Source organism: Artibeus jamaicensis, unplaced genomic scaffold (assembly GCF_021234435.1).
Source record: "Artibeus jamaicensis isolate MK-2021 breed Jamaican fruit bat unplaced genomic scaffold, CSHL_Jam_final contig_76, whole genome shotgun sequence".
In the NCBI taxonomy this organism is placed as follows: Eukaryota; Metazoa; Chordata; class Mammalia; order Chiroptera; family Phyllostomidae; genus Artibeus; species Artibeus jamaicensis.
Genome location: NW_026521954.1, coordinates 24,586,530 through 24,600,282, shown reverse-complemented (window position 1 = coordinate 24,600,282; position 13,753 = coordinate 24,586,530). Strand labels below are relative to the sequence as shown.

Genomic DNA, 13,753 nt, shown 5'->3' with positions numbered 1-13,753 from the left:
CGGGTCTGGGGCCCGGAAGCGGCCGCAACTCCGCGGTGCCTGCAAGTGGGGAGTCTCTGGCCCGGGACAGGCAATGGGCTCCGCGGCCGCCCCAGGGCGCGCCGCTTGGGTGCTGGCTGGGGGCCTCCTGGCTGCCGCCCTGGCGCTGCCCGCCGGGTCCCGGGGCCGAGGGTGGCTTTCGGCGGGCCCGAGTCCTCTCCGGCGTCCCCTGGGCGCGCAGGCGCCCCGGGATCGCCCCGCAGTCCCCGGGGCGGGGCCGGAGCGCACCGCGCAGGTAAGGAGGTCAGGTCCCCAGTCTCCGCTCTGACTCGGGCGGCTCCGCTTCAGCTCCACCGGTGGCGAGGTGCTCCGTGGAGTTGGGGAACTTATCAGAAAGGGTGGGCGCACCGCGGTTTTCCTTAGTGCAAGCTGCTTACCGCCGAGAACTCTCCGTAAAGGTGGGGACAACCGCGAGGTGGCTGCGGAGAGCCTGTGGCAGGGGGGCGCGTGGCGGGTAGGGGGGGACCCCCGCTCTGCAGCCCAAGAGCTCTGGGGCCCAGGGCCATTCACTTTACTTCTTGTGCCCGCGTTTCCTGCTCCGTAAGCACGGCGGCGTCCACCCCAAAGGGTTGATGTCCAGGTTTGGTGAGTTCGCGGTCGCAGAGCGCGTTGCAGAGGCAAGCGCCCAAGGGGAGAGTAACGGTGCTGGAAGTACCGGAGAGTAACGGCTCAGGTTGGGATTGCTGGCTGGAGACGTACCTGACCGCACCCTGGGGCTGCTGAGTTTAGCCACTCCCTCTTCACCCTGCCCCGCCCTCTGCGGTCCCAGTCTGGGGAAGGCAGCCTGGCAGTCGCCCTAGATTTCTGCGCCCCCTTCTCCCCAAACTGGTCACCGGGCCTACTGCCCTTTGCTTCAGATCAGCTCCAATGTCTGTCCCTCCCCGCCCCCACCAGCCCCTGGGTTCAGTCCCCACCCCTTTCCCTCTGGCCTTTGGTGACCCTTCCCTCTGGGTCTCCCTCAGCCCCCTACTTTGAGCCCTGGCTTTCCACTGGGATTTTTCCATGGGAGCCACTGGGGCCTGGAGCAGGCCAACGGTGATGGCTTCTTGGCCGGGTGTGGGATCCAGCTCAGAGGAGGCTGTCCCAGAACACCAGGGGTCCCTCTGCAGGCTGCTGTGTGGCGGGTACGCCCCCTCCGTGGGCGCGGTCATTGAGGAATTTGTCCTTGCTTCTGCTCGCAAGGCTCCTGCTGAACTGTCAGGTCTCGTTAGTTGCATCCCTGTGACAACGGTGCTGTGTATGTACATCCCAGACCCAGAAAACGCCCCATTGTCCACATCCACCTTCTGTCCTAGTAGGGTTTAAGTGCCAACCTTTTGATCCTCTTTAAAAAGATCTTCGAGATTACTTACGGCAGTTACTAGACTGGCCAAAGTAATTTCTTCATCCTCCTTAAAAGTTCATCTTGTATTTTTATGAAATCTGGATAGCATGAATTTTTTTTTGTTTTCTAATAATTTCTGTATTTTGTTGTAGCGTGGAGACATTTCAAGAGACGTTCGAGGAACTCTGGAGAATGGAGTAATTTTTCAGAAATGTGCTGTGGTAAGTGTTCATGGGTGGCTCATACTTGAGGGGAAGGTGATTGGATTTCGCCCAAATCCTTTATTAGGGAGGTTTCGTGTGTAAGAGCCAGCAGAGCACAGGATCATCTACCACGTCCGGGCACGAGTGTGATGAGGGGACCTGCAGGGGGGTTATTATTATTTCACCAGGGCAAAGAGTATTGGTAACCTTTGAACTGGTGTTAGTGAAAACCACTGTGGTCACTTAGACTAGGCTTGAACATCGATATGGTGCTTGACCATTTAAAAAGTTATTTAAAGTCCTTTAGGTCTTCAATCCCATGAGATGGCTTGTCACATTGTCTGTGTGGTGGGTCCCCAGTCCAGCCCCAGGGCCCTGGACTCTCCAGAAGGGCTCACAGGACTCAGCCAAGCTGTCGGGCTCCGGGTACCATTTATCGTAGCCAAAGGGTGCAGGTTTGCGCCAGCAGAGAGCAGAGTCCCCGCTGTCCTCTCCTGGTGCAGTTGTATGGACAGCTTTTCCCAGCTGTGATGTGTGACATCAACCAGGGCCCTCCAGAGGTCACCCTGACCTGGCTTGGACCAAGGCCTCCGGTGTATGAAGATGCTCTTATCAGGGAGGGTGTTCCGGGGCTTTAGGGGTCAGGCTCCCAGGTGCTGGTCCAGGGCCAGTCCTTTCTCCGGAGTGTGCAGGGTGTGGGCGGCCCCAGCATGCCGAGTGACACCATTACTGCCTGACCCTCGTCTTCTCCGAAGCCCTCAGGGGTCTTGCTCCCCTTCCTGGGCGCACCGAGTGCTCCAGCTTCTCCTGTGTCCTCCTGGGGATGTGTCCTGTCCTGTGCCTGCAGTCATGAAGTGTGAGTGTGTGTGTGTGTGTGTGTGTGTGCACCTGCACCTGTCTGTGCACGTGCCTTCCTCTGCACCTTTACGTCGGTGACAGGGCCCTAGACCCAGAGTTCTGCACCCCGCTTTGCGCAGTGGAGGTCCCAGAGTCACTTCTCCGGGGACATGCATGGCACCCCTCCTCCCTCCAGCTCCGGCAGCTCATTCTGCAGAGCTGGGTGATGGAGGGGTCAGGCTGGTGGCAGCCAAGTTAGAGAGGGGGGCAGGGACAAGGTGTTGGGCCACTGGGCAGCTTCCAAGAGCTGTGCTGGCCAGATGGGCCTGGGCCGGAGGGGGCAGACCTGCAGGCAGGAGGCCATCTCAGGAGAGCCCGGAGACCAGATGGCAGTCTGAGGCCCGGGCAGGGAGGGCTCTGGGGCCAAATCTTCAAAAAAAGGGCCTGAGAGAGAACCCCCGCTTGCTCGGTGACACCACTTGTCACGCCCCCCCAGCCTGACGTTGGTTCTGTGCTCGGATGTCTTTTCTTCTGAGTTTCTCTGTAGGAGCCATTTCACAGCATCTTAGGGCCCCGGCGACTTCGAAAAGGTCACCAAGCAGCAGCTTGGCTAGCGTTGAACTCTCCTGGGGCCTTGGAAGTCAGACCCTATGGGTTCTCAGAGCCTTTGTGAGACCATAATGCCCTCCTCTGTCCTCCTGGAGACGTTTTCCGCCATGCACGTGCAGGGATGAGTGTGTGTGTGCACATGCGTGTACCCTCCCACACATCTGTGTACATGCCTGAACATGGACACAGACCTTCTCTGCCTAGACACCTACTGTGCACAAGTCAAGCCACAGCGTCATTCCAGGGGGCTGAACCGGTCATTGACTCTGCCACCACTTCACCCCTGTCCTAGGTGTCGGGGCCGAGGGTGTCACAGACGGCTCAGGTGCGTCTGCTGGTGAATAACACCCCCACACCGGCGGCAGCCAACCTCTCAGACCTGCTTCTGCTTGACAACATCACTGGCCTCACCGTCAGGGAGTCGACCGGAAACAGGACATCGGCAGGGTTCCAGGCCTTCAGGAGGAAGTTCCTGGCAGGTGAGGGCCGGGCGCCAGGTCGGGGACACACGCACCCCCAGGGCACATGCCCTGTTCTGTGCATTCACTCAGCTGGTGCTCACTGGGATTCCCAGGGGGCGTCCTCGGTGGGGACCGCCTCCTGACAGCTGCACGTGACAGGCTGGACCTGCTACTCAAATGACAGAAGGGTGGGATTTGGGGAGTTTTAACAAATTATAGATATTCGGTTTTTATTATGAAACATTTCAAATGTAAGCAAAGACAGAGTCTGTAGGAACCCCAGGATGGCCATCACCCGTGTGACCAGGGTTGCCGCCTCTCAGGAAAATGCACAGCCGTCCAGGCTGTGCCAGAGAGTGGTCCAGACACATGGAGAGGCAGTGGTCACCCCATGGCTCGCTGACCTTCCCAAAGCGCTGGGCGGGCTCTGTCACCCCCTCGTGGGGGCTGGTGTCGCCAGTCTGGCAGGAGCTGAGCCGTCTTGCTTCCTGCTGGAACCCACTCTCCGGAGTAAGAGGGGCTCCCAGTCAGAGGAGGCGCCCTGCCCAGGGAGAGAGGGCAGGGAGTGGCCCCCCGGATTCGGTCGGGTGCCTGCGTGTGGGGACGGAAACAACAGGGTGTGGCTGTGTGTCTCCCCTGATGGGCTCTGTCGGCTTGTCCTTCCAGTCCCCTGGGCTTTTCTGCTGATCTGCAGGGCGGTTGGTGGCTGGTCCTCTGCGGAAGCTGGTCAGCCGAACGGCCCCGCTTCCCTAGCTCACCAGCCCATGCCCCCGCGTGCCCTTCTGGGAGTGCCAGTGAGCACAGAGACCTCGTTTCATCCCCCATAAAGACTTTGGGGACCACTCTGAGGGTGCATCACGGAAACACGCCCTCCCCAGGGCTGGAAGTTCTCCTCATTCCAATACCACTCAAGCCATATCCTGCCACGCTCTTCAACAAGGTGTTATGAATCATGGGTTTGCAGTACGATTAAAGGACACCCGGGAGTTTATTTTGCACAAAATCCCCCGGCAGCGACCTGCCAGCATGTGCCTTCGGCAGATTCTCGGGGAGAAATGAAAATCTCACAAGTGAACCTCCTACAAATTGAACTTCAGATATATTCAAATCAGAAAGGAATCAAAATCTGAGACCAAGGTGTATCCCTGGTAGGTTTTTAAAAGTCCAAAGTCCAGAAGTCTGAAATCAACTTAGACTTCCTTAAGCCAGCTTCCCGGCATGCTGTGCTGCCCAGGCCCCCCGACGCTGCTGCAGTCTGGAAAAGGTGGGCTTCCCTTCCGCTGCAGATGGGGTGCGGCGCCTCGTCTCAGACGCCCAGTTAGTTGAACGCCAGGCTCTCACACGCCTCCCTTCTTACAAAGTCCCCAGAGCTCAGGGACACAGAGTGTGGAGTGGCCACACGGTGGAATATTGCTCGGCACCGAACAGGGGTGAAGTGCTGGTCCCTGCGCCAGTGGAGGTGTGCCTCCCAAAACGTGCTCCGGGAACACACATCGACACCCCCGTTCCCGTGAGCCGACCAAAAATGGCAGGTTTGTCCCAGAGAGAGTAGATGAGGGCGGGGGAGGCAATGGGAGTGGCCGTCTTTGGGCTCAAAGCTTTCTTTTAGGGCAACGGCGTGTCCTAAAACTGGATTGGGGTGGTGGCCACACAGCCGGAAATATGCTAAAACAGGTGAATTGAATGGTTTGCAAACTTTCTCTCAAAGCTGTTTTTGTTTTTTTTAAAAGACCTCACAAGCCCAGCCCCACAATCACCCGATTTCAGACACGAGCAGTTCACGGTCCCTGGACAGGCTCGGCTGGTTGTGTCCCCGTCTCCAGGCTGTGGCCGACACTGAGGCTCCGAGGCCGCTGCTGTAACAGCAGGGACAGAGACTTCCCTTTGGCTTCAGTTTACAGAGTGCCCTTGGTCCCTGGGGGGAGCCCGTCGGCGGATATAGTTGATCCGTGGCCACACCCTCCGGCAGGTCCCGGTCCACGCTGTCTCCCTTCTGGAAGCAGTGCCGCGATGTCGCCCACCCCACAATAACTACCGACCCCGATCACACGCAGGGCTCCTCTCCACGGGCTTCCAGGACGTGATTGTGAGCCCCGGGTTTGACTGAGGGTGGCCCCCCCCAGCGGCAACGCCACCTTCTGCTAAGAGCCGGCGTTTTCCGTGCAGCTTCCTCCTGAGCAGAGCTCTGGGCCGTGACTGGCGCCCAGGGGAGCTCTCCCGTGGGAGCAGCTGGCTTTCTTAATGAAGCAGCTGAGGGCCGACTAGAGACCACGAGGTTGGGGACCCTGTGTGAGCCCCCAGGGAACCCTCACTGCCCCTCCAGGTCCCTGCCTGGTGCCACTGGCTGTGCACAGAGACCCTGCTGCCTGGAGGTGTCAGAGTGTCACCTCCCTGTCACCAGGGGTGGCTGCATAGCAGGGCCCCGTTGTGACCCCCCTGTGTCTTCTCTCTGAGCAGTTGGAGCCACCTTCTCGGTCAGCTACACTGCCTCACTCGAGGCCGGAGACGTCGGGCGTGGGGAGAGCCTGGTGCTCCCCGCCCAGCTCACCTTCCAGAGTTCATTGCCGGTGCGTATGGCCTCTGATTTCTGTCTTGTCGCTATCCAGTGGGGTTGTTCCAGAAACATTGACTCGGAGGGCCTGGGGTCTGTCCCTTCTTACCCCTCTTCCTCCCTCCTTCCCTCCCTCCTTTCCTTCCTTCCTTTTTTCTTCCCTTCCTTCCTCTCTCCCTCCCTCCCTCCTTCAGTGACGTCAAATTCTGGATGAGCACACAGGCCCTGGCATCTCACACCCTTGACCATGGACCTGGGTCCCTTGGTGGCTCACTGTGACCTTGAGTGATTCCTTAACCCCCGTGGGCCTGGCACGGGGTTCGTGTGAAGATAACTAACACCAGATGCTGATGTCTTGCGCTGCGCCTCGCACTGAGTGAGCCTCAAACAGCAGTGGTGGAACCTGGCGGCTCATTGGAGCTGCCGTGAGAGCACCACGGACTCAGTGGCTGAGAAACAGCAGAGCCTTAATCCCTCACAATCCGGAGGCTGGAAGTCCAAGGTCAAGGGGTCCTCAGGGTGGCTGCCCTCTGAGCCTCTGTCCTGGGCTCTAGGGGACCGTCTGCTTCCTGCATCTTCACACAGTCATCCCTCTGTGTCCTAACCTCCCCCTTCTATAGGGGCGCTGTCACACTAGATGAGAGCCCGCCCTCATGGCCTCTGTGGAGACCCTGTCCCTAAGCATAGCCACATTCTGTCATTCTGGGGGCAGGGCTTCAACGGGTGGGTTTTGGGGGACACAACTCAGGCCATAGCGCCATGGCGGTCAGTGTCTTCATTCTTCATTCACCCTTTCATTAGCCCCCGTAGCAGTGAGCAGTGGCTGTATGGCAGGTGCCAGGTGCTGTGTCTGCCCTGGGGACACGGGAGGAGGTGCGTCCATCCTTGTCCCCCAGCAGCTTGAGTGCCAGTTACTCTGTTCAGCTAGCCCTGACTCCGCCCCCGGAGAAGGCACTGATAAAGGTGTGGGGACGGACTCTCTGATGGGGCTGCCCAGGTCACGAGACAACACTGGACGCAGACCCCTCCCCCTGCCAGCCCCTCTCCCCGAAGCCAACGGGGTGGCAAGGTGTTGCTGCTGTGATAGGAGAAAAGTCTCTGACAACGTTAAACCAAATGGAAGGTCCCGGGAGGGAAGGACCTGATATGAGAAAGTGATATAAAGTTGTCAGAAGAGACACAAGTCTCAGGAAATGATGGAATACAAAGTCAGGAAGGGAAGAACAGAAAACAGAGACCAGCTGGCCCAGAAGAAATCCTGTCCCAATTTCAGAGGACCGGAAACCCAGGGATTTGGAATGGAAATGGTTGGTAGCGTGGCGGTCAGAGACCAGCTGTGAGCACTGTGCAGGCCCGGCGGCCTGGGAGCCTCCAGCGGGAGCCGGGTCGGGACCCTGGGCCATGTTTTCTGCTCCACGCTCTGACCGAAAACCTGTCCCTCAATCCCTGGAGTTTTTGTGGCAAACGCAAATGTGGGCGCAGGCTTCGCACAGATGAAGACCGGCTCTGCAGCGCAGGGGACGCTCCTGCCTGCGTGGACCTTGGGTGTTGGGAGAGGCCGGAACTGTGGACGGAGGGCAGCACCAGGCAGTGCAGCCAGGTCAGAAGCAGGCGGCCTGGCCATGGCACCGAGCAGGTCCCTGCAGGGTGTGGGTGGCCAGTGCTAGGCTCAGTTAGGAAAACTGTCAGGGCTTTACACAGCCTTTGGGGGAGAAGGGGCTTCGCAGTTCCGACCTTCCCCCCTATATGACTGTGAGACCCCATAAGCTCCAACCCCCCCAGCAGCCACAGGCCCCTCGTAGCTCTGGGCGCAGTGGGTGGGAGATATGGCATTGTTACCCCCCCTGCCAGACTCCAGGCCCTGTTGACCAAAATGCCTTTTTCTTTTTCTAGAACAGAACACAGCTGAGAGCACTTTTCACTGTCACAGTGGAAGAAAAGGTAAAGGTGAGAGAAAATATCCAGCCTGGACACTGCTTTATGCCCCACCTGTCTTGTGCCTGTGGGTTGGGGTCTCTTATTCTCAGAGCTGGGGAGGGGCCCGCCACCGGCCCATACCAGGCTGGGGGCTCCAGAGGTCTGGGGTCCCCACTGTGTGCTAGGATGTACGGTCATTTTCCTGGGGTGACCCCTCCCTCTGTGCCTCTGTCCTTCCACCTCACACACACCCTGTAGCACTTTTGGCCGGGCCGGCTGTGGGCCGGGTTTTGTCTTCTCGAACCTTCCCTTGCTCCACACTCCGGGGCGGTTCCCCACCTCCTTGCTGTTCACTGTTGGCACGTCCCCATTTGCGTTCATCGGTTCGGACACTCACAGCTCACACACGCCCTCCTTCCCTCGTCACCAGCTGTTCCCCCACCTCATGGCTGCACTGCACATTTCTTAAGCACCTACTGTGCGCCAGGCTTTCCGAGTGAGTGGTGTACATGTGTGCGTCCTGTCATCTTTTCAACAGTCAGAGATAGATTCTATGTGTGAACCACCCCCATTGTGTCGGTGGGGAAACCGAGGCACACCTAGGTCATGTAATTTGCTCCAGGTCACACGGCTAGTGTATCAGGGTTCCTGATGCCCCAGGAGGACTCACAGGCGGCACGTGCGGTCCCACTCGCGGCTGGGACATCACAGGGAGAGGATGCAAAGTGGAGTCGCCCAGGGAAAAGCATGTGGGTGGAGTCTGGAGGGCCCGGCACACGCTCAGTTCCTCCAGCCCTGAGTTGGACGACCGTGTGGGGCGTTGTCCACCAGGGGAGCTTGTCGGAGACCCAGGGTGTTTATTGGGGGCTGGGCACATGGGCACCCTGTGCTGGCCTGTCCCAAGGTTCCAGCCCCCAGAAGGAAAGCCGGCACTTGGCGTAGACCCCGTCACTGGCATGGCAGCTGGCACAGTGAGTGCCTCTCATTGGGGAATGGTGGGCACCCGCCTGGAACTGAGCTCCCGGATGCCGGTGCAGGGCCGCCTTGTGCACTGGGGTGGGGGGAGCAGCCTCGGGCCTGCTGGGTGAGCGCATCTCGGCACAGCTAGTGGTGTTCGGACCAGGGTCTGCCCCAGGCCGTGGGCTCCAGAGCCCTGCTGCTGGCAGTGGGTGGGCCGCACGGCCTCCCAGGGAGCCGAATTTCCACTGGGGGGGTGGGGAATGGCAGCGACAGCTGAGCGTGGCTGTGGGAGGCTGACGGTCTCTGCGGGGCAGGGGGCCCCACGGTGCAGACGGTCCCCCGATTGGTCTGCGAGCTCCGGCAGCGGGCGTGTCTGTCTCGCCCTTGTGTCCCCTGCTGAGCTCTGCCCTGTGGGTGGCACACCTCACGTGCACATTCCCTGATTGAGCTGATTGTCATCAGCCACGGTGATTACTTCTCGGGGAGGAGGTGCAGGTTGTCGTGTGATTGCAATGGAAGCCCGAGGACATTCGTTTAATGAATATTTATGAGCCTCCCTGCAGGCCCCGGACTGTCACCTGGGGGCAGAGATGAACCCCGCAGGTCTCGGGGCGGCCTTCAGTCGCCAGCACCTGCAGGTGTCCCCCAGGCTGTGGACCCGCAGGTGCGGCAGTGCAGCGAGGGGGTGGAGCCGGGCGACCTCGGGCTGCGAGTGGGAAGACACTGCGCACGCATGCGGTGGCCTACGGTGTTGTGGGGACCACACGGTCCTGGACCCAGAGGCCCGGCTCTGAATCCCTGTCCCCCCCAGACTGTGTGTGAACTCGTGCCTGTTGCCACCTTCCTGGGCCTGAGTTTCCAGCTGTGAAACGGGAACGACAACAGCACCCGTCTCATGAGGCGCTTGTCAAAGGGGGCGTGGGGCTGTGTGCCCAGCACTCAGTGGGTGCTGGCATGTGAGCGCTCAGCAGTGTCACTGGTGTCACTGTCACTGTCACAGGCAGATGTCACCCTCGGCACACGTGCTGTGATAATCACGAATGAATGGTGTGGCTCAGCGCGTCCAGTGCAGATGCCCACGTGTGTCAGTGTGTGACTCAGGCCCCCGTGGGGTTCTGAGGTGTCTCGGAGTCTGGGGCAGCCTGGAGGCTCAGGCGGCCCATCGCCCTGCTGTCCCTCCGCCCACGCCGAAACATTCAACGAGGAACAAGGTCTAAGGAGGCATACAGCTGTGAGTGGCTTTGTGAGGTTGTGAAATGCTGACCGTGTGCACCGCAGGTACTGCCCGGAGAAAAGGCGCTGCGTGGCTTCACTGCACGGCAGGCTTCACTGCACGGCAGGCTTCACTGCACGGCAGGCTTCACTGCATGGCAGGCTTCCCGCAGGAGGTAAGAATTCAGCTGGACCGTCGAGCGAGGATTTCGTCAACGGGAGAGGAGGGAGGGCTGTTCTAAACTGTGCAGCTGGAAGTCTGACTCCGGCCACGCCAGTTGGTTGGTGGATGGGAACCGAGGGCTCCAGGGCACAAGCTCCGTGCTGGGCACCAGTGAGACACACGCGGGGTGAGGCAAGGCCCTCAAGACACAGGACCCATCCTATTGGGCTTGACGCGGGCACCTGCAAAGACAACATCCTCACACTCGGGAAGCGTGACAGTGATGAGTGGGAGGGGCTCGGCAGTGAGGACAGAGGCTCCTGGACATTCACATCAAGCAGTTAAAAGACACAGTGAAGACATCAAGTGACCCACTGCGGGTGCTGGGATTCTGCGCCTCTAGTAAGAGACCGCATCATGTCCTTCAGTTCTGTTGCTTTCCTGAAGGTGAACCTGACCTGTGCTGGACGTGGAGTGGACACAGCTGGACATCACGCTGTGCTGGACATTGAGTGCCGGTGCCCTGATTGTACCAGATGTCGCCACTGCTGCTTATGTTGATTGATTGCAGGTGCCCAGGGAAGGGTTGGGTGCCATGCTGCACAAGGGCAGACGGGACCTCGACTGGAAGCCAGAGAGGGACTTGGGAAGCAGTCGTGAGGTTACCAGTGAGAATTCCGGTGGGATTTGGTGTGTGTGGGGGGGTGTGGTCAGAGCCATCAAACTTCACCCACAAATGTCAATTTATGAAACTGGATGAAAAAAATTGAAAATGAAGAGTGAAGGGGGAGGATCCGCCCCCACAAATACTGCGAAGTTCTAGAGCCATGAAGGCTCCCAGAGGAAAAGTCAGACTGATGGGACAAAACAGAGGGTCTACACCCGTGTGTGTAATAAAACGGTTTTTCAAATCAATGGGGAAAGAACATCACTCACAAATTTGGGGACAACTGACTAGAACTTTTGGAAGAAAACTAAAGATGAATGTCCTCACCAGATTAATACCTAACTGCATAAAATACGTTGTCAAAGGCAGGTACACATTAGTAGTCTGCGATGGGAAGGAAAACCGTGGACTCGGGCATATGAGGAGTTGAAGACTTGACATTGAAATGTAGCCAGAAGAAAGGTAGTGACACGTGTGGGAAAATATATAAAAACAGGATTGACGTGTTTAACAGAGAAAAGCTCCTGTTACTCAGTAGGAAAAAGAGCGGCTCCACCTGACGTGGGAATTTCTTTTTCCAATACAAGTGTTATGGTGGGTCCACCCGAGCCCCGGAGGGAGCCTGTCGCTGGGGGCAGGGTCACGTGGCTTTGCGTTGAACTCGGAGGGCCGCAGCCGTGTGACCCCTCTGCCTTCTACCTTCCTCCCACCAGTCAAGTCCCGCTCCCCGCAGCCCGTGGTCCCCACAGCAGTGATCTTCCTAAAGCACAGGCCTGCTGGCTTTTCATTATGGAGGGCCCCCCACCGCCTGCTGGATGAAGCCCAGTTCCCGGAGATTGGTTCTCGGGACCCCTGGGGCCAGTTGACTGGCTGCTGCCTCCAGTGCCCTGGGCCCTGGTGTTGCACATGCTGTTCTCTGCCTGCCTGGTCCTTTGGGCAACCTGCAGACATCCCGTGAATGCTGACCGGCGTCTCCTGTACGATGATCCTGAACCTCACTCCGGCAGGCTGGTGGAGCTGCTGGTGCTGGGACAGCTGGTCAGCCTTGCCTCTCTGCGATGTGGAGTTTCTCTTCTTGGTTGGCAATTAATGCATTTTTGTGGACATCAAGATGGACTCTTCCCCCCTGACCCCCAAGAAACTTTAGAGATCGTCTAGTTTATACTTCCTCACCTGACAGGGAGAAGCTTGGGTCTGGAGAGGCTCCGGGAACTGGCTGAGGTCCTGCAGCTGAGGACCCTGATTGCACTGTGCGCTAGTCCTCTGACCCACCGAGTCGCCCGATGGGTGACTTACTGATGAGTGAGGGTGGCTGCACCTACGAGTACCTTCAAGCTCTTGCAAGAACTGTCACCTGGGAAAACAGGAGTCTTGGCCTGCGGAGCCGTTCCTCCCTGGCTGTGGGACTGCCACCAGCAGGTCCCTGACCCTCTGCATCCTGGATCTTTAGCCCAAAGTGGAGCATCTCAACTACATGACTCCTGAAATCTCTTCTGGAGAAATCATTCTGGGTGCTTTCCCCTTAGCCTGTTCCAGTTTTCCCGGGCTGGTTTTTCAAGCCCAGATCCACCTCAGAAGGAGCCTTGCTAACTCAGGAGTTAAGACAAAACTCGGGAGCATTGCTGGGGGGTTTTTTGCCGAGTTGGTTTCAGGTTCTTCAGATGGTAAATAGCCTTCTCCAGTGCCCCGTTGAGTTCTTTGAGGCTAAAATAAAATAAAATGGGAGGGGAAACCAAACTTTGTCTGGTTTCGAGGGGGAATGGGTGGGATTTAATACGTGTCCGTTTGAGGACATCTTGATGAAAAATCGACTCTATACCTGGGCGGGGGGAGGGGTGGAGGGAGGCGGAGGGGAGATAAGAAAGAGAAAGCTGGGCAAATAAAATACCATCGCCTCATAATCCCACCACCATGGAGAACTGTTGCCAACACGTTAGCTTCTTACTTCCACGTGTCTATATTTATTAGGTAATGGAAGCCACACAGTGTAAACTGTTCTGCCTCATGCTTTTGTCTTTGGTGTTGGATTTCGAGGGTTGAAAGCATTCCTTTGAAAGCCGGTCTGTCTGGTACCGTGCTGCACACGCATAGTGAGGGGACGTCAAAGGACCTGCTGTCGGCCAATGCGCGGTTAAGGTCACAGTGACCACAGCCGATCTTTTCTGGGGACAACAAGGGAAGTTAGCCAGGGCTGGGGCATGAGAAAGGGGGTCCCTGAGCCACTTCCTTCTCTTTATTCTTAGAAAGTGAAGTTTAAGGTGACGGGACACTTGGAGATCTGCACTTGCGGTGATTGTCAGTGGAGTTTGGCTGCTAGACTTTTAGGGAAAAATCTCTAAAGTATGATTAACTTGGGGCTGATCTCCGCTGCTCTAACCTGCTCTGGTTTTTTAATTTGTCCCTGCGGTCGTGGGTCCCAGCACCACCCAACCTCCCGAGCAAGACACTCAGGGACATTCTCCCCCCCCAACTCCTCGCCACCAGCCCCACATCCGTTATACGACTCAGCCACTGCACCCTGTGGGCGCTGCCTCCTGGTCTGCCTTTAATCTGCACCGTCTCCCAGTCCAGCGGTAGTGGAAGTAGCAGCAGCCCAGATGCACGACCTGACTCTGGGCACCTCAGTGCATCGCAGTCGGACCTGCTTGCTATGTGCGGGGAAGTGCAGATAACAAAACTGTTGATTGTTTATATTTAGTGCATCCACGCCAGGCTGTGCAACCACCACCACTGTCTAGTTCTGGAACATTCTCACCGCCCAGATTGAAACTCTGTGCCCGTCAGGCAGTAGTCCATTCCTCCCTCCCTCC

At 58.0% G+C, this 13,753-nt stretch overlaps 1 protein-coding gene across 3 annotated transcripts in view; it reads left to right on the top strand.

Annotated features, from left to right (window-relative positions):
- The window catches only part of EVC2 (EvC ciliary complex subunit 2), a 63,084-nt gene continuing 49,331 nt past the window's right edge, over positions 1-13,753 (top strand). For 2 of the 3 annotated variants that reach the window (XM_053672450.1, XM_053672452.1), the window contains exons 1-5: positions 1-274; positions 1,516-1,584; positions 3,305-3,491; positions 5,931-6,040; positions 7,918-7,971. In XM_053672450.1, the coding sequence (XP_053528425.1) occupies positions 74-274; positions 1,516-1,584; positions 3,305-3,491; positions 5,931-6,040; positions 7,918-7,971 (621 nt within the window). In that variant the 5' untranslated portion in view covers positions 1-73. The remainder of the gene's footprint in view (positions 275-1,515; positions 1,585-3,304; positions 3,492-5,930; positions 6,041-7,917; positions 7,972-13,753) is intronic. The other variant, XM_053672451.1, reaches the window with a different exon arrangement.